Source organism: Schistocerca serialis, chromosome 4, assembly GCF_023864345.2.
Source record: "Schistocerca serialis cubense isolate TAMUIC-IGC-003099 chromosome 4, iqSchSeri2.2, whole genome shotgun sequence".
NCBI lineage: Eukaryota > Metazoa > Arthropoda > Insecta > Orthoptera > Acrididae > Schistocerca > Schistocerca serialis.
Window position 1 is genome coordinate 578,660,396 of NC_064641.1, and position 22,669 is coordinate 578,683,064.

A 22,669-nucleotide genomic window follows, 5' to 3' on the forward strand; every position below is an offset into this window, starting at 1 on the left:
CCTTCATTCGATCCCTGCCAAACCCTACATTTCAGCAGGATAAGGCACGACAGCATGTTGCAGGTAATACGGGCCTTTCTGGATACAGAAAATGTTCGACTGCTGCCCTGACCAGCACGTTCCCCAGATATCTCACCAATTGAAAACGTCTGGTCAATGGTGGCCGAGCAACTGGCTCGTCACAATACGCAAGTCACTACTCTTGATGAACTGTGGTATCGTGTTGAAGCTGCATGGGCAGCTGTACCTGTTCACGCCATCCAAGCTCTGTTTGACTCAATGCCCAGGCGTATCAAGACCGTTATTACGGCCAGAGGTGGTTGTTCTGGGTAGGGATTTCTCAGGATCTATGCACCCAAATTGCGTGAAAATGTAATCACACGTCAGTTCTAGTATAATATATTTTTCCAATGAATAGTCGTTTATCATCTGCATCCCTTCTTGGTGCAGCAATTTTAATGGCCAGTAGCGTATAAGGAATGAGAAGGTTCTGCGCAGAATCGGAGAGGAAAGGTATATGTGGAAAACACTGACTAGGGGAGGGTTAGGATGTTAATTCATCTGTTAAGGGATGAGGGAATGACTTTCATGGTACTAGAGGGGGCTGTAGAGGGCAAAAACTCTAGAGTAAGACAGAGATTGGAATACATACAGCAAATAGTTGAAGACGTAGGTCGTAAGTGCTACTCTGAGATGAAGAGGTTGGCACTGGAGAGGAATTCGTGGCGGGACGGATCAAACCAGTCTCAAGACCGATGGCTTGAAATAAAAAAAAAGTAACTCTTGTATCAACATTCAAAACAAACAGCTGCGAACTTATACAGTAACCTGACGATACTCTCTGTAACGCCTGCAGACACTTAATGAAAACCTATACAACTATTGCATGCTATAAGCGTGAAATCTTTTCAGGTAAACCAAATTGTGGTGGTCTGTGTACAAAAGATATATTACTAACGTATGAATCTCAAACAGTGGTGCCATACACATTTGTCTCATGTATATTTCTAATTTCTTTATTTTATTTTATTTTCTTTTTGCTCACCTGAGTGTCCCTTTCTCTTGGCGCGAAAGTCTTCACGAGACCCCACATCGCCACGAAGAGAGCAGGGCAGCCTGAAAGACAGTAGCAAGAATGAATGGCAATGATGTATATAACGCATACTTCTTACAAGAGAAATTAAATCGTTCCTCTTAACAGTTTCCTGCAAAGGGGTGGAAACAACGTGAACCTTTGCAGAATCATAAACTAAAAGAATCGAGGGGTTTTACGTATTGTATAATAACTGCAGGACAACATATATCGTTCTTACAGCTTTATTTACGCTACTAGTCAGAGAGATATAATACAAAGATTAATACACAACAAACAGAGTATTTATTTAACCATCAACGAGGGGTACTGCCGAATATCCCTTTAATATTTTCTAAGTTAATTTCTACATCTACATCTACATGGATAATCTGCAAATCACATTTATGTGCCTGGCAGAGGGTTCACCGAACCACATTCACAATTCTCTATTGTTCCAATCTTGTACAGTTCGCGGAAAGAAGGAACACCTATATCTTTCCGTATGAGCTCTGATTTCACTTATTTTACCGTGGTGAACGTTCCGCGTCATGTAAGTTGGTGTCAACAAAATACTTCAGCATTCGGAGAAGAAAGTTGGTGATTGGCATTTCGTGAGAAGATTCCGTCGCAATGAAAAACGCCTTTCTTTTAATGATTTCCTGCCCAAATCCTGTATCATTTCTGCCACACTCTCTCCCATATTTCGCGATAATACAAAACGTGCTGCCTTTCTTTGAACTTTACCGATGTACTCCCTCAGTCCTACCTGGTAAGGATCCCACACCACGCAGCAGTATTCCAAAAGAGGACGGACAAGTGTAGTGTAGGCAATCTCCTTAGTTGGTCTGATACATTTTCTAAGTGTCCTGCCAATAAAACGCATCCTTTGGTTAGCCTTCGCCACAACATTTTCTATGTGTTCTTTCCAATTCAAATTGTTAGTTATTGTAATACGTAGATATTTAGTTGAATTTACGACTTTTAGGTTAGACTGATTTATCGTGTAACCGAAGTTTAACGAGTTCCTTTTAGCACTCATGTGAATGACCTCACACTTTTCGTTATTTAGGGTCAACTGCCACTTTCCGCACCATTCAGAGATCTTTTCAAATCGTTTTGCAGTTTGTTTTGGTCTTCTGATGACTTTATTAGTCGATAAACGTCAGAATCATCTGCAAACAACAGAAGACGGCTGCTCAGATTGTCTTTAAAATCGTAAATATAGATAAGGAACAGCAAAGAGCCTATAACACTACCTTGGGGAACGCCAGAAATCACTTCGTTTTACTCGATGACTTTCCATCAATTACTACGAACTGTGACCTCTCTGACAGGAAATCACAAATCGAGTCACATAACTGAGACGATATTCCATAAGGACGCAATTTCACAACGAGCCGCTTGTGTGGTACAGTGTCAAAAGCCTTCCGGAAATCTGCGAACACGGAATCGATCTGAAATACCTTGTCAATAGCACTCAACACTTCATGTGAATAAAGAGCTAGTTGTGTTTCACAGGAACGATATTTTCTAAACCCATGTTGACTGTCTTTAAATAGACCGTTTTCTTCGAGGTAATTCATAATGTTAGAACACAATATATGTTCTAAAATCCTGCTACATATCGACGTTAACGATATGGGCCTGTAATTTAGTGGATTACCCCTACTACCTTTCTTGAATATTGGTGTGACCTGTGCAACTTTCCAGTCTTTGGGTACGGATCTTTCGTCGAGCGAAGTGTTGTATATGATTGTTAAGTATGGAGCTAATGCATCAGCGTACTCGGAATGGAATCTAATTGGTATACAGTCTGGACCAGAAAACTTGCTTTTATTAAGTGTTTTAAGTCGCTTCACTAATCCGAGGATATTTACTTTTACGTTTGTCATGTTGGCATCTGTTCTCGATTCGAATTCTGGAATATTAACTTCGTCTTATTTTGTGCAGGCTTTTCGGAAGGCTGTGTTTAGTAACTCTGCTTTGGCAGCATTGTCTTCGATAGTATCTCAATTGCTATCGTGCAGAGAAGGCATTGATTGTTTCTTGCCGCTAACATACTTCACATACGACCAGAATCTCTTTGGATTTTCTACCAGGTTTCGAGACAAAGTTTCGTTGTGCAAACTGTTATAGGTGTCACGCATTGAACTCCGCGGTAAGTTTCGAGCTTCTGTAAAGGATCGCCAATCTTGGGGATTTTGCGTATGTTTAAATTTGACTGTTTGTGTCGTCGTTTCTGCAACAGTGTTCTAACCCGTTTTGTGTACCAAGGAGGATAAGCTCCGTCGTTTGTTAGTTTATTTGGTGTAAACCTCTCAATTGCTGCCAATACTATTTCTTTGAATTTGGGCCACATCTAGTCTACACTTACATTATTAATTTGGAATGAGTGGAGATTGTCTCTCAGGAAGGCGTCAAGTGAATTTTTTTCTGCTCTTTTGAATAGGTATATTTTTCGTTTCTTTTTCGAGGATTTGGGGATTAAAATATTCAATCTCGCTATGACAACCCTGTGTTCACTAATCCCTATATCGGTTTTGATGCTGGTTATTAACTTAGGATTATTTGTGTCTAAGAGGTCAAGTGTGTTTTCACAACCGTTTATTATTCGCATCGGGTCGTGAACTAACTGCTCGAAATAATTTTCAGAGAATGCGTTTAGCACAATTTCGGATAATATTTTATGCGTATCTCCGGAATTAAACATGTATTTTCGCCTACATATCGAGGCGTACTCGGTATCGTATGAGTCGGGTACGTGTTTGAAATCAAATTCAAGTTTTCTTTGAACCTTTCAGGAACTGTATCATCTGAACTGGGAGTTTGGTAAAAGGATCCAATTATTATTTTATTCCGATTGCCAACAATGACCTCTGCCCATACTAACTCACAGGAAGTATCTACTTCAATTTCGCTACAAGTTAAACTACTTCTAAAAGCAACAAACACTCCACCGCCAACCGTGTTTAGCCTATCTTTTCGGAACACCGTTAGGCTCTTCGCAAAAATTTCGGCTGAGCTTATATCCGGCTTTAGCCAGCTTTCAGTGCCTATAACGATTTGAGCATCAGTACTTTCTATTAGCGCTTGGAGCTCTGGTACTTTCCCAACACAGCTACGACAATTTAGAACTGTTATACCAATGGTTCCTGTATCTATGTTCTTCCTGTGTTCATACTGCACCATTTGTGACTCAAGCCCAGTTCAATTTCGATTTGATAGTTTAAAACTTCAGCCTAATACTTCTGTTAAAGTTAACTTAAGTACAGCACGCATACATCTTTGGATGTTGGACTAAGTGTGCTGCAGACAGTTGTGCATAACTGTTGACGACGCTACTCCGGATAGAATTGGCAGCACTATTTCCAGCAACTTACACCGTGTTACTTTCTGCTCTGATGTCCATTCGTGTTAGTGAAAATCCATAATATGATTCCTGATATAGAATTATTTATGAGTGACGTCGCCAGCTCCGTTCCAAAAACCCATAATTACATCGATATGTCTCAGCGACAGATGTCGGTTTTGTGTCAGCATCTGTGTCAGTTGCTCGATGACGTCTCTTGTTACGCATCTCCCAACATCGACAGTTTCCGTCCGACAACCATCTGAGTTGATCTTTAAAACCTTTCACCGTTTTTATTCCACACACTCCTAGCAAACTGTAAGAGTCTTTTTCGCCACTTTCCTTAATCCTTAAGGAATCTTCCTGTTTAACTGTAGCTCAGAACAATAATAAGAATAATTATGGTCATCACTTCGATTATCTGCCAGATGATATACACAGCTGGCCATAGGCCTCTACGACGAAAATTCGCAAGTTAGTTGTAAGTTACATCCGTCCACGCTGCCTCTGGCTGTTTTCTGATGCAGTCTATTCACACTCCATTGAAGTGTCCTCTCGTACCTCTCTTATCAGCTGGAATGGAGCAAAGAAGTACCTTGGTTCATGTAACCTCCAATAACGTATCTACATGTTCGGCACAAATTATTTTCAGGAAATGTACTCGCAGCTGCGAATAAGTGCAATCTCCAGTTGTAGAAAACAATCACGGCATTGAAAAAAATTTGCGGATTGGGAATCGAACGTGGATTTCCCGAAAATCGCGAGCGGTCGACTTTCTTGCAGGCCTCACGGCTAGACCCAAACTTCTACGTGCCGTCCATGTGTCATTAACCTGCACTCGTATACTTACTGTAATTCCCATAGAGGATAATTCATTAGTCTGCTGTCGGTGGTGAAATGCGATATTGCTCCGTTAATTCATTCCTAGCGCTTAAAGGGCTAAGTCGAACTGACGCATGCAGTATTATTGACATCCTTTGGAAAATCAGTCATGAAAAACCATTTTAACTGGCACACAAAGTACGCGACAGGTAATTATTCTCAGAGAGTTATTATAATGCTTCTAAATCCTTACATTTGTCCTCTAGCCATTCCCGCTTAGCTATTTTGCACTTTCTGTCACTCATTTTTAGACGCCTGTGTTCCTTTTCACTAGCTGTATTTACTGCGTCTTCATATTTTCTCCTTTGGTCAATTAAATTCAGTATTTCTTGTGGTATCCAGAGATTTCCACTAGGCTCTGCCTTTTTATGTCTCTAATCCTCAGCTGCCTTCCATATTTCATTTCTCAAAGCTACTCCCTTCGTGTTCTAAAATATTCCTTTCCCTGTTTCTGTCGATCATTAGCTGATCCTCCCACCTACACTCTCACTTTGCTATGCTTCCTTAGATTTAGACGAATCTTATCATCTTCATTTCCTACATGTTTGTAACTTCTTCAGTTTTTATTTGCAGTTAATAACCAAAAATTTATGATCAGAGACAACAGCGGATCCTGGATATTGATTACAGCTTAAAATCTGCTTTCAAAATCTCTCTCTTAAGAGGGCATAACGGCGGAAAAAAGGGAATAATTTTCATACTTGTGAATTTGTTCAATTTTTGTATATTTTTAATGACAGATCTTTTTTACAATATAAAAAAAACAATTTATAATGGAAAGAAAGGAGGTAAAACCGAGAGTATTTAAAGTATAGTACAGCTGCGACCCTGGACTTTCATTGAGGTTCGCCTTGTGATATATATCAACATCTTTTAGCTTTCGTTAATGATGACCTTCACATCTGCGTGAAGTCTCGGGCATTTATTTGACTGATAGTATTTTTGATTTTTTGCGATCATTTTCTGACACATCTGGCGTACAGAAAAGATGTTATGAACACAGAAGTAAAACCCGATTGTTCCTGCAATACAACAACCTACGCAGTCTTTTCCAATCTGTTCTTCACTATGCAACATAAAATAAGAAACAGAGGAAGAAAAGAAAGTAAGACTTGATTATTCCGAAAACGAGGCCACCCTTTTGGACAAAGCGCCACTTTAGAGAGCACTAGGACATAGTTTGTTGCCAAGCTACCCATATCAACTGGTAACTACATGCGACGAATTGGTATTCGGGACACCAAAGTAATGGAAGTCTTACGACGTTAGCACGAGGAGCATACCCTCAATTTATCTCTTATTCTGTCTGCTGTTTCTAAACAGAAAGGATATTAGGCTGAGAAAATTAGCCGAGCGTCTGAGGAAGGCCTACTCCACAGCCCCATGGAGATTAATGTGCGGAGAGTAGTATCTAACCTTATGCCCCAAGCATTAAAATATTACCAAATTATTTTAGATGTACTAATCGTAGTTACTTTTTTTGTAAACTGTACTGAGCGTCATGTGATGACCGCTGCTACAAAATGGTAACTGCAGTCGCTAACTGAGGAAAAGAGAATCACAATGATCAGGTATAGCATACGGTGACAGAAAAAAATTAATTTACTGAGTTGGTGCATAAGTCCGTAAATAAACACAATGCTTCCACATGACAGAGACTTTAGTCATCCATAACATATTCTCCCCCTCTACGTCCAACAGTCTGCCAACGCTGGGGCAATTTTTCGATACCGCAACTCAAGAAATCACGTGATATTGAGACGAAGAACTCTTCGAGCCATTTTGGAGTGAATTTTCATCTTTACATCAGAAAAGGAAGTCGCTTGAAAGTTTTTCGATAGAGGGCCTCACAGATTAAATTCTGAGTGCACAAAATCAGAAGAATTAGCTGGGTGCGGATGACTTCCCAACCCAACTCTCGTATAGTGCTTCATGTCAGTCTAGCAGAACGGGGTTGGGCATTATCGTGGATTTGCATGACTGTGTGCTGTCTTCCTTGTTGTTCTTCTGGGACTGCGTCTTCAAGACGTCTCAGTTGTTGACAATAAAAGTCAGCAGTAATAGTTACACCTGGGGAAAGCAATCCGTAGCACACGACACCGTTGCTACTCCACCAGATGCATAACGTTACCTTTTGTGGATGCGCGCAGATATTTGTACTGGGAGTTAGTGCATTGTTTTGGCTCAACCATTTCTCTTTTCCTTATGTTAGCATAAAGACACTATTTCTCGTCCTCAATAGCGATACTGGACTGTGTTGTGGTTGTTCACAAGCCAATTGACGACGAACAAGCAGGGATGCGCATATGGACACCCGCTGATTTTTGTCGTTTCGGCTTAGAGCATGCGGTACACACACATCCTATTTTTGAACCTTCCCCATTGCATGGAAATGTTGTACGATTGTGGAGTGACTACACTTCATCACGTTTGCCAGTTCTCGAGTACACTGAGTTCGATCATTGTAGATTAATGCGCTTAAACGATTTTCATTAAAGAAGGTATTCATGATCGGAGAGTGTCACTAGCATCAAAACGATCCTAATTAAAACGAGAACACCATTTTCTTGCCGTACTTTGTCCATTGGCATTATCCCCATACACGGCGCAAATGTTTCTGGCTGCCTTCGCTGCGGTCACGTCTCCATTGAACATAAACAGCAGAAAATGTAGGAAACGTCAGATTGATACACTTGGCACTAAATTTTCTAGGCTCTACATATCCACTCACAATGTCCAAACGAAAACACGACAATATGTAAACTCAAATAGCAATAATGAACTACAAATAGAAAATGACAATTGATAAGTGAACCCACAGTAACCGGAATATCAACATACAAATCAAAGACCCTACAAACTTACGCACCAATCTAGTATATGCCAATATGCAAATATAAGAAGACAACAACCAACATGTCACTTCAATGACTAGATCTCATTTGAGAAATTATCATTCCAAATGTCCGCAAGGTATTTAACAATACTCTAAAGTAACACAACATCGTAAAATGTTTCTGATTATGTACAGCATTACAGAAACCATATGGTACACGGAATTGTGGAGGAAGTGTAACCTTACTTACACAGTCCGACAGCAACGAAAGGGCTTATCGCAGACGGCCATCAGTGCGGCTTGAAAGCGTGGATGCTGAATGCTGCCCGAAAAGGGTGTGCTGCACACCCTTGTATCCTTTCATGTTCCCACTATTCAGTAGCCCCCTGAGCGAATGCAGAATAATCTCATTCTCCCGACGCCTGCAAGTTGCGACACCCAGAGTGCACCCGTCCCTCGAAATGTACGCCATCTAATCTTTTATAGAGACAGTATCTTGTCCAAGGGATGTGACCGACCGAAACACTATCGAAAAACACAAAAATGTAATTCAAATTGAAAAAAAATTTTGAGCTACTGCATTAATGAGATTCTGACGAAGAACTGGATTTTCAGTTCCATAATCTGTTCGTATTGGAGCTAGCTGTTAACAGTCCCGCAACGAAAATTTATTGTGTGTGACATGTACTGTGTTACTGTCTCAGATAACACACATTCAAAAGTTATTACTATTCTGTAAATGCAGTCATAGCCGATGTGTGATATGATCGCATCAGATCATAAAGTAACTACTCGTACAACAGTCCCATACATCTACCAGATGTTTAGCAGCAGGATACCAATAAAACTGCTACGTTACCGCATTACTTTAAGAAAACGAACCACTTGAAAAATATTCTGCTCTGGAATTTAAGATCATCGTCAACCGGTAGATACTTTCCATTACTGGCCACTTAGATGCAGAACCAGTAGCGTTAGCACAACCCTTCTCCAGAGAGACAGAGGCCAGTCACCAAATAATTATCAAAAGGTTTTCGGTTCGATGGCTATCAGTTTGGCCTTAGGAAACGTAAAGGAACGAGAGAGACTGTTCTAAGATTACGGTTGGTACTGGAAGCAAGGTTGAAGAAAAACCAAGACAGGTTAATAGGATTGGTCGACGTGTAAAAGCGCAGAATGACATCAAATGATGCAAGATGTTCGTAATTCTAAGAAAAATAGGGGTAAGCGGTACGGAAGGACGTGTAATATATAATATGTACAAGAACCGACACGGAACAGTAAGCCTGGAACAATAAGAACGACGTTCTCGGATTAAAAACGGTGAGATACAGGAATGCAGTTTCACCCCTACTATCCAATCTATAAGTCTAAGAGGTAATGATGGAAATAAGGGAAAAGTTCAAGAGTGGGACTAAAATTCATGGTAAAACGGTGTCAGTAATACACAAATTTCGTTAATGACTATGTTGTCCTAAGTGGAAAACAGTTACAGAATCTGTTCAGCGGAAAGATGAGTCTAATGAGTATAGAATATGGTTTGAGTAAACTGAAGAAGGACTAAAGTGATCAGAAGTAGCATAAACGAGAACAGCAAGAAAAATAACAATAGGTTTGTTTATAAATAACTCACCTGCTACCAGCCACGATTTTCTTTATTTTATTTTTCGCACGACGCATTTCGGGAAATGATTCCCATTTTCAGGTGCGTTATGTGTCTTTGTATGTTATTGCTATATGATGTTATCGATGTGTGAGTTTCTGCTTCAATTTGTTGACTTTACTGCAATATGTAAGAAAACACGCGATTTTTAGTTGGTTGTCGATTTTTTTGTGAAGTTAGCGGTGAAATTTAGAAGAGTTTGTACTTACAGTTTCCTCATGGTCCATTTGTGCAGAGTCTCTCACACACTAAACATCACACATAACTTGTACACTTTTATATACCGAAAACATTTTCATAAGCAAAACAGTGACACAGATGTTCTTACAAGTAGTCAACAGAGAATGACATTATAGGCCTTTCACAGATTATGATATGTTTTTGTACAGAGGTTATTTACCTTAACAACTAGGAACATAATTTACTTACGTCAATTTTATTATTGTGCTTATTTCTATGTGTTACTATTTTTATTTAAATATGCTCTCGAAAGATCTGAAGAAACTCACTGATTCACTTTCAAATTTTTCATTTCATATTTTATCTTCATATTTTCTTTAATGCGAATATACCTCCAGTTCTTCTAGCAAACGCATTTTATGTCCTTTATTTAGTTGGTTGAGTACTTTGACATTTTGCTCTATTTTTTCAGATGGGTGTTCTGTATTATGTACATGTGTTGCTATGGCTGAAATACCATTGAACCAAGAAAACATGCAACAAAAAATAAACACAGATAAAAAGATTGAAGTTTCCAATGGTTACAATGGTTCCATGGTTGACACAATCTTAGGCAAAGTGAAGAAAGAGTCAGTTACAAAATGCACCACAGAAGAAAAAGAGAAAAATAAATGTATGTCTGGTATCCCATACATTGGCAATGAATCACAGAAGATTGCAGATATTTTCAAAAATCACACAGTAAAAATTGGATTTTCTGCATCTAATAAACTACAACAAAAACTAATACACAATATAAAGTGTAAGCATGATCCATACTCAGACTCTGGAATATACAAGGTCACATGCCAGGAATGCTCCATGTTCAAGCTGGGACAAATAGGCCGAAATTTCAACACCAGTTACACAGAGCACATACAAGTCTATACACACAACAGACACACTACATCAGCCATAGCAACACATGTACATAATACAGGACACCCATTTGGAAAAAAAGAGCAAAAAAATATCTCCACCGACTAAATAAAGGACAAAAAATGGATTTGCTAGAAGAACTGGAGATATATTCGCATTACAGAAAATATGAAGATAAAATATGAAATGAAAAACTTGAAAGTGAATCAGTGAGTTTCTTCAGATCTTTCGACAGCATATTTAAATAAAAATAGTAACACATAGAAATAAGCACAATAATAAAATTGACGTAAGTAAATTATGTTCCAAAATGTTAAGGTAAATAACCTCTGTACAAAAACATATCATACTCTGTGGAAGGCCTATAATGTCATTCTCTGTCGACTACTTGTAAGAAAATCTGTGTCACTGTTTTGTTTATGAAAATGTTTTTGGTATTTAAAAGTGTACAAGTTATGTGTGATGTTTAGTGTGTGTGAGATCTGCACAAATGGACCATGAGGAAACAAATTCTTCTAAATTTCGCCACTAACTTCATAACAAAATCAACAACCAACTAAAAATCGCGTGTTTTCTTATATATTGCAGCAAAGTCAACAAATCGTAGCAGAATCTCACACATCGACAACATCTCATAGGAATGACATAACAAACACAAAAAACCCACTTGGAAATGGGAATCATTTCCCGAAACGCGTCGTGCGAAAAATAAAATCAAGAAAATCGTGACTGGTAGCAGATGAGTTATTTGTAAGCATAGCTACTGTTTTCACAGTCGCAGGCTTTCAGAACCATTTATAATAGATCAGATCTGAGAAAAATAACATCAGAATTGAAGACCACGAAGCAGATGTCGTCATGGACTCTGCTACATAGGCAGCGTGCTAATCCATGACGGACAGAACAAGAACATAAAAAGGAAACTGTCACTGGACAAAAGGGCATTCCTGGCCGAGAGAAATCTACTAGTATCAAATATAGGCCTTAATTTCAGCAAGGCATTTTTGGGAATATACGTTTGGAACACAGTATTGTATGGTAGTGAAACATGGACTGTTGGAAAACCAGAACAGAATAAAATGGACGCATGCGAGATGTAGTGTTGCAGACGAATGTTGACAATCAGGTGGAGTTATTATGTAAGGAATGAGCAGATTTTCTGCGGAATAGGCGAGGAAAATAAGATATCGAAAATACTGAAAAGAAGAAGGCACAGGATGACTGGACATCTGTTAAGACATCGCGCAATAACCTCAATTGTACTAGAGGGAGTTGTAGAGGGCAAGAACTGTAGAGGAATACGTCGAGCAAGTAATTGGGGACGCAGGTCGTAATTGCTACTCTGAGATGAAAAGGTCGCATAGGAGAGGAATTCGTGGTGGATGCATCAAAACTGTCAGGAAATTGATGACTGAAAGAAAGATGCCTAGTGTTATACACAAGAAGGTCCTTCCAGCACATTCCATTTCTAGTAGGCAGTCACCAGGGTAAACACCCACCCTATAGAAAGCATGATATGAGGGACGTTCAATAAGTAATGGTACATTTGTTTCTCTTGGCTAATTTCGGATTTTGTTGTGGGACATCGTGTAATATTCCCGCTTCAGCCTCTATAGTTTCATGAAGTTCCGATGGGTGACGGTGCTGTAACTAGCCTTCAAATTTGCGTCTGCAACCGAAGTGCGTTAGAAGTCAACAGCTGTAATTGAGATTCCTTTGGCGAAAAAACAGAGCATCGTATTTAATAATAGGCGCTTGCAGAATCTTCACGGAGACCTGGCAGTGAACTAAAGCACGGTGAGTCGTTGAGCGAGGCGTATGTCATCAGCGCAACCAGGTCGTACAAACATTTGGGATCACCCGCGAGCCAACCGGCCGCACACTGCTGTGACTCCTGCGATGTTGGAACTGCGGATATACTCATTCGAGGTGCTCACGATCAGACATCTTGCTGCTCAAGTGGACGTCTCTGTTGGTAGTGCTGAAGCACTGGTCTACCGGCTGGGGTAGTCAATGGTGTATCCCAGCTAGGTTTCTCGTCGTCTTACAGAAGACCGTAAAGAGAAACAAAGGACCATCTGTGTGGAATTTCTTGTGCGTTACAAGACTGATCGTGAAAAATTTTTATGGAGCTTCGTCACGGGCAATGGAACGTGGGCTCATCACTTCGAACCGGGAACCAAACAGCAGTCAATGGAGTGGCGCCACACCACTTCCCCTCAGAACAAAAAGTTCAGAATCGCATCCTCAGCCACTAAAGTCATGGCGGCGGTTTTCTGGGACTCTGAACGGGTTATTCTGTTTGATGTTCTACCTCATGATCAGTTTGGAAGTATATTGTGCAACCCTCAGGAAATTGAAGAATCGACTTGAGCGTGTTGGTCACCACAAAAATGCAAACGATCTTTTGCTTCTCCATGACAACGTAAGTCCTCACAAAGTCCTGCACATCTGAGAGAAGCTCGCAAAACTTAATTCGACTGTTCTTCCTTATCCATCTTACAGCCCGGATCTCGCTGCTTCCGACTTCCATCAATTTGCCCCAATGAAGGGGCATACCGCAGCAGGCAGCACATGGATCATTATTGATGCATCCACACATTGGCTCCGACGTGGACAACTAAACTGGTGCATTGCGGGCATACAGTCTGGTGGTTCAAGGCTGTCGCATTGAACGGACATTATGTTAAATAATATTGTTTTGTAGCCAAAAGAGTGGGGAATTCTGAATAAATCGCACCCGCTTTCTGAAAGAAATAAGTTGCATTACTTATTCAATGCCCCTCGTATTTAGAGTAGAACAGTAAACTGAATGTTTTCCTAGTCGATACTCAAGTTCGAAAATTCAGAGCTTGGGTGTCGCCTATCTCAAACTTTTGCGCTCCACAGAGCCCAAGCGAGATGTTTTCTGACTGGGGTTTTGGTACGGAAAATTGCCAGTTCAGAAACCCATATTAATTACTAGGAATTGTGAGAACTTTTAAAAAAAATGTGAGAGGTAGGAATTATAAAAATCCATAAGGATTGACAATCGTGAACAATAATTACAGAATTATTCGTGGTTTATACTCCGTAAAGCAAATAAAAAGAGAACGTTTCCTTAAGTCTTTGCAGTTTTAAGTTGAACACAGGGTTACAAATTTTTGTCGTCACATAGGTTACGACTGATTTACTTAAGCGTAACTTGAATAAATCAGTATTACTAGTAAATATAAAAGGCTTCCGGGCCTTTGCCACAGTCAATAAAATTCTTCCGGGTCAGTGACCGCATTGTCAATGTGTGAGATTTCGGTCACTATTGCAAAAGACCACACTGGGGAAGGCCACATACAATAGCGGTCGAAAAGCGGAAGTTTTACTCACTGACACTGAGGTCACACACCCATAAGAAATTTACTGAAATCAGTATTAGCTCATTTCAGATTATGTTCTTGGAGTTTCAAAGTGTTTGCATCAAACGTCTGGTGGTGATAGATCACTTCATGCGGAACAACTTTTCTGAGAGCCAGTAAGTTCCTGGCGAAGCTAGGCGCCCTTTAGCATACGCCTGCACTGCGGCAACGAGATTTCACCGAGCTAGCAGTGTCTGCTACATCTTACCTACACCACTAAAACGATCGATTTTCAACAAAAAGACCTATTAATTAGTGTCTCTAAGTTGAGAACGATATTTTAGAAACCAATGAGAATTTTTGTAGGGCTACCCACTTTCAGACGGTGCAGATGAGTCGATTATAGGCAATACACATGAACTTACTCCCTGCCACGTTTCAGAGACATGACCAATATAAAAGGACAAGTAACGTCGCCGGGAAGTGTCAGCAAACATTGTACCACCAACAAAAATTGTTCCTCACGACGATATCTGTCTTCCTTAGAGGTTTATCGTAAAGACTTTGAAACACCATGTACATACACCGTAAGATTATTTCTGCATCTCTTTGTGAGTACGCCATTAAATCTTAATGAGTTCAAACAGGTATGAATTCTGCACCTAATGTCGATCGACATATTTTATTTCTTTGTTTACCCTTGGAAGATCAGCGTCATCAGTCCCTTACATCCTAACAGGTATTCCTCATGTTCCAAATCATATACACGTAACTGCACAGATGTTGTACAAGTTCTTCATTTCAGGCAGCATGCAACAGAAATAACTATAATGTAAATCGGGGAAGATAAGTAGCTGCTACAGCAGAAAAGAAAAAGAACGAAGTTTGCGTTAGTCAATCACAATAATAGAGTAATACATGTCGGTCACAGTCACGTAGATTTAAGCAGAGTTCATTGGCAGCAATGGACATGAAGAAGGGTGGAAAAAGAGAAAAAGAGGTACGTGATAAAAACAAACGAAATGAAGAGAATCGAAAAAGAAGTGGCGTAAATGACTGAGAAACGAAAATTGAAAGAAGTGTAGTTGGAAGAAGATGTAGATATTTGCTTTACTCCTTGGCACAGATAAAGCTAGCCATATGTTAACACATACGACGTTGACGAAATAGTTTTTTCTTGTATGCCATAGGGCACTGAATTATGCGAGGATATCTTGTTCCAGAGGCTGCTGTTTTTGCTTTATGGATACCCTCAGCTAGGACGTTAGACAAGCGAGACTTTCTGTTGCGGTTATGATGTAATGACAGTTGTCGAGTCCCCTGTATGTGGTACTGGAGTGCACTCAAACCAGAGAGTTACGCAACTTGTCTGGCCCAAATCATCGTAACTGGGCGCACGAGATCATTAATTCTTAGGTGATGAAAATATGGATGCTGCAGATGTATGGACAAAACCATTCATGGCCAGCTACAGCCCTATTGTGTTTCCAGTACTCAGGTCGTGTTCGATTTTATCGCTGTAGTGCAGGTTCCGTGTAACGAATGATTGCAGAATAGAGTATTCAGATGTGTTGTCCTGATACATACACGACAGGTTGCTGTCGTAACTACACAGATATGATGATGATGATACAGTCACATCGATACCAGTCACGAAGTAAAAAAGATGTGCAACTGGAACTGAACAATAAACGATGTATTAAAATAGTTTTTTAATACCAGTTAAGTTGCTGATTTATCTCGCAATGTACAGGATTATTCAAAAAGAGAGGATTTCGATTGTACATTACATAGAAACTATGAAAGATAGAAACACATTGCGCATATCACTAGACAGAGGAAGATTATTTTCGTAGATATGTATACCATACACTCAATATGAGTTACATGCGTTGCTTGAGAAATATCGAAGATTTGGTCCATTTCATACCACACGTGAATCAATAGGTCCCTGTCTGTTGAATCGACAGGTTCAGTAATTCAGTTCCTCGGCTCTTGAAGAATAGTTGTCATTGGTAGGACAAAAACTGTGTGTTTTATGAACCCCCACAGAAAAAAATCGCAAGGCTGTGTGGTCTGGTGACCTGAGAGGCCGAAAGCGATGATCAAGATATTGTTGTCCCCTTTCCAGTATAAAGCTGTGGGATAGTATAGTTAACATTGTTTTTGAAATAACGGCTCGGCTCTGAGCGCTATGGGACTTAACAGCTATGATCATCAGTCCTTGAAATAACGCCGCACTTCATAGTAAAACTGAGTCGGAGCTACGACTTACATAAAAATGGAAACATTGGAACCTTCGTAACGTTGTGGAAACTACCAATTTGGCAACAAGTCCAGATATCACATTCCCATCACAGTTTTCTCCATAAAATCGGGATATCCATAAACACTGTGAACAGAAACGGCACAAGACATATTCGGTGACAATGAGTCTATGTTCGGCGACGACGCCAGGACTTTGTGACCTTCAAATTTCTACATTACGGCCATTTACTTTAGTCGATAGAAGAATCGTCGATTCGACCGTAAAGATGAGTCATTCAGTGAAAGTGTCCTTTGCCATACCCCGGAGGAATTGAAATGCAACGTTCATGCCTTATAATACGGTCGCCGGGCCGCAATTGCTGCAGTAACTGCAACTTGTAAGGCTTCATAAGCAGGCTTCGTTTCATAACAGGCCACACCGCCGATTTCGGAGGCTGAAGTCCCCTGCCTGCCCGTCTAGTGGACTTCCGAGGGCTCTGTGTGAACGCATCTCTGATACGCTGGACTTCTTCATCGGACATGGGTGGCCGACCAGTCCTCTTCTCTTCACATATGCAACCATTTCAAGAACTTTGCATGTCGATCAGAAATCTGCTTGTGCAGAGCTTGGCTTCTTGCTGAATCGACAGCGGAAAGCTCATTAAACACTGGATTGAGTTCGAGCAAATTCCAACACATAAAATGATTTCTTTTATGGTGTGGTCGCCACATTGCTACAAAGCAAACAACAGCGCAGATGTGTCAAAACGTTTAATCTTCTTCTTTCCAGTGACAGGAGCAATGTCTTTAAACGTTTTATACGACGGCTATTCGGCTATGTTCGATCGGTCATGTTATACGAGTAGAAACCAGTGTAAAAAGAAAAAATGATTAATGTGGAACAGTTAGCTACATCTTCCAGCTACTTCTCCACACAGTTGTCTCTCCGGCTTAGACAGTTGTCGCAGAGTTGTAGCAACATTCCAGTACCGTCGTCATAGAAGGCAGCCACCTGTGCTTTGCGCCACTTCTCTGTGCTCGTCTGCAGCTCGTTGTCTGTGCCAAAGTCTTGTACTCATAGCCAGCGATTCATGTGAGAAGAGCTGAACATCAGAGGGTTCCAAGTCAGGGCTGCACGGTGGGCAATCAAAGACATCCCTACAAAACAAAAAACAAAAAAAACGCTGCAGCGACGTCTTCACTGCCCCTGCAGTGTGCGGCCTAGAACTGCCATGATGAAGCAAACACATGACAGTTATGTTACGTCTGCTGCATAGGTTGAAGCGAAACCTCTAACGGGTACCCATTCTTGGCGGGAGACTCAATTTTTTAGGCATCTCTACGTGCTCACTGTGCGCTCAGAAATGAAAGGAGCGACTTGATGCCATCGACGGGCATACTGGAAATACTGCCAAAGAAAACTGTGCAAAACTTCATCGGATATTCAGAGTTTTTTCCATTTCGCGCCAGATCGGACCTTACTTTCGGAATAGTCCTCGTAGTTTGTAAAGAACAGCTGAATTCTGTTCTTTATTTTTGACCCGTATGTGGGCTACAGATGTCAGTTATGACTGGAAATAGGCTATCTTCAGTGTTATTGGTCAAGGTAATGGTAACACCGTCATTGGTACAGGAGACAGACAGAAAGAGAGAGAGGGGAGAAATATTTCTCCCTGATGTAACTTTTCAAACATGTTATAGGAAACAAGAGTGGAATGGTACTGCAGAACGACATAATACACAAGCACAACATTGGCTTCAACGTGAAATACAGCGACTACCACCGGTCGGAACGCAAAGTGGCTGCAGCCCCGCGTATCGCCTTTATAAGGGCGGCACGTTTCCGGCGCGGACGGCGCGCGATCTGATTAATTCCAGCCGGCCAAGCGGAAAGCGTCACGAGTGTCAGGGGGCCTAGTCCAGCCGATTTGTTTCCGAGGAGGGAGGGAGACTGGAAAAAATTGTCGCCTGTCGGCCTGCAGACGGCACGACGTCGGCGTTCCGCCGTCAGCAGCGCTCTCAGTAGCAGGGTGGACGCACCGCGCCAGGCCATCTCGTTTTCGTTTGAGGATCACTGTACGTTGAAAACAGAGACAGCTGGTGGCTGAAAGACTTATGTTATTACGACAACGTTTTGCTGCACACCGACATGAAGTGGATGGATCTACGTGTTGCTGTGGTCGAACCCCGCTTCACTCGATTCTCCTTTCGTGACAGTTTCTGTGTAATGTTTTTGTGAACTATATATTTCAAACTGAGGTTGCTCAGATGGTAACATTAGGGCTTCAGAACTATTACTAAGTGAGCATCAGAGGAATTACTGCAATTTACGTACGTAGAATCACATTAAGTAAGGAATTAGATTTTCAGATGCATCTGTTTGGACTGAAACAATATTTACATCATAATGCTACGTCGTTCAACAGAGGCTTGATTTTATAGTTGTCCCATTCTCGATGTATAGCGTACATTCAGAAGTAATTCAGTAATTTTTGACTAGCTTTAATTTTGAGAAGGCTTTCTCACACAGTCAGTTTTATCCGAGAATGTCTTGTCTTATACTTGCGATTAACTAGGTTAACGTATTCAAGTATGCATGGTTTTGTATACAAGTCAGTATAATTTGTAATTTAATTTCTTAATTTTTCTATTCCTTTCCTTAGAAAACTGGTCATCTCACGATGACTTGGTAGCGGGTCAAAAACCCGTAATGATACCGTTCGAGTGGTCTAAGGCCAAAATATATAAGCTTTTAATTTTAAAAACGCGATTTCTCTCCTAGGGTATTTTGTGTAAACGAGAGATTCAAGCTCAAAATTCTAGTTTCCTATCTGTAAGTGACTATCAGTCTCTTCTCAGCGAGACAGCCAGTTAGAATGCTGTGGTGAAAGGAATTTTGGCGTCAAACGCTTGAAATGATACGGTGTAGAGTATCTGTCCGAGGTTTCTTTTTATATTTCACAATACTCCTACTTACATTGTGAAATGAGGGAATAAGACTGTCTTAATATTCGCTTACACTGTTCTTCATCAGCATTAGCCCTGTCTCTTTCTTCCAGTTCCATCGCCATTCACACCGAACGCTTGACGCAGCGCGAGGGATGCATAGTGGTAGTAGAGTCATAAGGGGGTTGGGTTAGGTGGAGGGGAAGGTTGTATATGCACTAGGTCCATTCAGCTGCAATATGGCTTTGGACTGCAATTAAGTTCGAGATAACCTATGACAGGTACCTTGCGATAAGGAAGCTCTATGAGCGCAACCTCGGTACACTTCGTAGTTATTAGAATCAGTGAAGTAACTGAAACGTTAGAGAATGAGAACATCTTGATTCGATGCCAGTCCTGTTCAGTGTTCTAAGATCCATTCTTTAGGTTTCTTTCTGTGTAAATTCTAGGCTTATCGCTCTCTTAAACGTAACTACATCTACATTTATACTCCTAAAGCCACCACCTAACGAACGATGGATGGGTACCTTGATCTACTTCAAGTGATTCCCTTTGCTGTTCCATAAGCAAATGGAGGCACGGAAAAGTGACTGTATACTTCCGAACTAATCACGATTCCTTCTATCTTGTCTTCGTTTGTCATTAAGTTACATCTGCGTTGTAGGGAGCAGAATCATTCTCACGTCTGTTGGAAACGAAATTTCTCTACATTTTAAAATTATATTTCGTGGAAACACCCTCGTCTTCCGTGAAAAACTTTCCATTAGAGTTCATCAATTTCAGGAACACGTGTTAATAGAACCTATCCGTAAAAGATCTGTACGCATCTCAATTGCTTCAATGTCTTCGTTTAACGCGGCCAGCGAAGATCCTAAACGCTGGACCGGTAGTCAATAATAAGTAGCGCAAGTGTTGTCCACGTGGTCTCCTTTATACTTGTTGATCTTCATTTTCATAGAATTCTCCCAATTTGCTAAAGTCCACCATTGGCCTCCCCTAAAGCCAACAGTAGGCGCTCGTTCTGTTTCTTGTCGTTTTGCAACGTTATGTCTAGATAATTATTGACGTAACAGTGTCACCCGGCTTACCACTAATACTGTAATAGAAAATTACATGATCGATTTTCCTACTCATGAGCATTAACTTACAGTTTTCCACATTTAGAACGAGCTCCCACTCATCACCTCAATTAGAAATTCAGTCCTTCTGCAGTCACTCAAAGACGTCACTTTCCTCTACCCTACTGCATCATCAGCAAACAATTGCTGGTTGCTCATCTTCTTATCCGTTAGGTCGTTTATGTGTGTGGACGACAACAGACAACACATTTTCCTGGGACATCTCTGACGATAGCCTTCTCTCTGATGAACGCTAGATGTCCTGGAAAACATACTGCTTTCCATTTCTCGAACAGCCTTCGAGTCACTCACTTAACGGAGAACCCATACCGTTTGCTCGGACTTCCGTTAAAAATCTGATGTTTGGCACTGAGTCAACAGCTTTCAAGAAATCTAAGAGCACGGAATTTGCACATTGCTTTTCATTCGTTATTTATAGGACATCGCGCGACGAAAGGGCGAGCCGACTTCCGAACTAGTGGTGAATTCCAAATTCACGCTGGTTTTTTTAAGAGTAGCTCTTTCCTCTAGAAGAAATTTACTGTATTCGAAAGGAGTTAGCGCTCAGAATTTGTTATACAGGGTGATTCAAAAAGAATACCACAACTTTAGGAATTTAAAACTCTGCAACGACAAAAGGCAGAGCTAAGCACTATCTGTCGGCGAATTAAGGGAGCTATAAAGTTTCATTTAGTTGTACATTTGTTCGCTTGAGGCGCTGTTGACTAGGCGTCAGCGTCAGTTGATGCTAAGATGGCGACCGCTCAACAGAAAGCTTTTTGTGTTATTGAGTACGGCAGAAGTGAATCGACGACAGTTGTTCAGCGTGCATTTCGAACGAAGTATGGTGTTAAACCTCCTGATAGGTGGTGTATTAAACGTTGGTATAAACAGTTTACAGAGAATGGGTGTTTGTGCAAAGGGAAAAGTTCTGGACGGCCTCCAAGAAGCCCTGATCTTACCCCCCGCGATTTTTTCTTATGGGGGTATGTTAAGGATATGGTGTTTCGGCCACCTCTCCCAGCCACCATTGATGATTTGAAACGAGAAATAACAGCAGCTATCCAAACTGTTACGCCTGATATGCTACAGAGAGTGTGGAACGAGTTGGAGTATCGGGTTGATATTGCTCGAGTGTCTGGAGGGGGCCATATTGAACATCTCTGAACTTGTTTTTGAGTGAAAACAAACCTTTTTAAATACTCTTTGTAATGATGTATAACAGAAGGTTATATTATGTTTCTTTCATTAAATACACATTTTTAAAGTTGTGGTATTCTTTTTGAATCACCCTGTATATTTCACAGAAAGTTTATGGGAACATACATAAGTACAGAATGAAATTTTCTCCCCGCAGCGGAGTGTGCGCTGATATGAAATTTCCTTTCAGATTACAACTGTGTGCCGGACCGAGACTGGAACTCGGGCCAGAGCTCGAGTCTCGGTCCGGCACACAGTTGTAATCTGCCAGGAAGTTTCATACAAAGTTCAGTACTACTGCGATCACTCCTTACATATGCTTATTGGCATTAGGTTCACATGGTGTTACCGTTTCATCTTTTTAAACAGACTGACTTCGCTCATTAGGATGTAGTACATATTCTTCCTCCTAATTTATAATAATCAGGTTATTTAACGAAAGACGTAACTGAATGAAGAAAGATTGTTTCGACAGGACGCTACTACTTTCACTATCTGAGCTCTCCCGAAGGACTGAAAAAAACTTGAACTAATTCGCTGTTACCTTCCAAGTTCTGTCCGTGGGAATTCAGGGCCCGGGTGACATAACATAATGTTCTAAGCAGTCCCGGCTGCTCTGTAGACGCAGTTTAAAAAAGTGAATACTACCGTCCTCGTTGGAAGATAACCTCTTAGCTTTTGTAGTACTTTCTCTAGCATAAGAGATTGTATAAGTTTTGATGTAATGAGTACGGGAGTTTCGAGATTAAATGATGCACAATGATCTGTTATCTGCCCCTATGTTTGCCAAACTTAAAGATGCCAGGTCAAGATCTGCACCGTAGGTATTTCAGAATTATGAAAGGGAGATGCTCCGTCTTTGATGTCGTGTTAACCTCCAGTAAGCAGGAATGGTTACTTCAAATATGTGAAGTGATACTCCA

At 40.7% G+C, this 22,669-nt stretch overlaps 1 protein-coding gene across 1 annotated transcript in view; it reads right to left on the reverse strand.

Moving 5' to 3' along the window:
- Positions 1-22,669, reverse strand: part of LOC126474614 (diuretic hormone receptor-like) — a gene marked incomplete at its 5' end in the record, with an annotated part of 214,567 nt that overhangs the window by 74,990 nt on the left and 116,908 nt on the right. Inside the window, one exon of the mRNA XM_050102090.1 lies at positions 1,046-1,116. Coding sequence (XP_049958047.1) covers positions 1,046-1,116 — 71 coding nt within the window. The remainder of the gene's footprint in view (positions 1-1,045; positions 1,117-22,669) is intronic.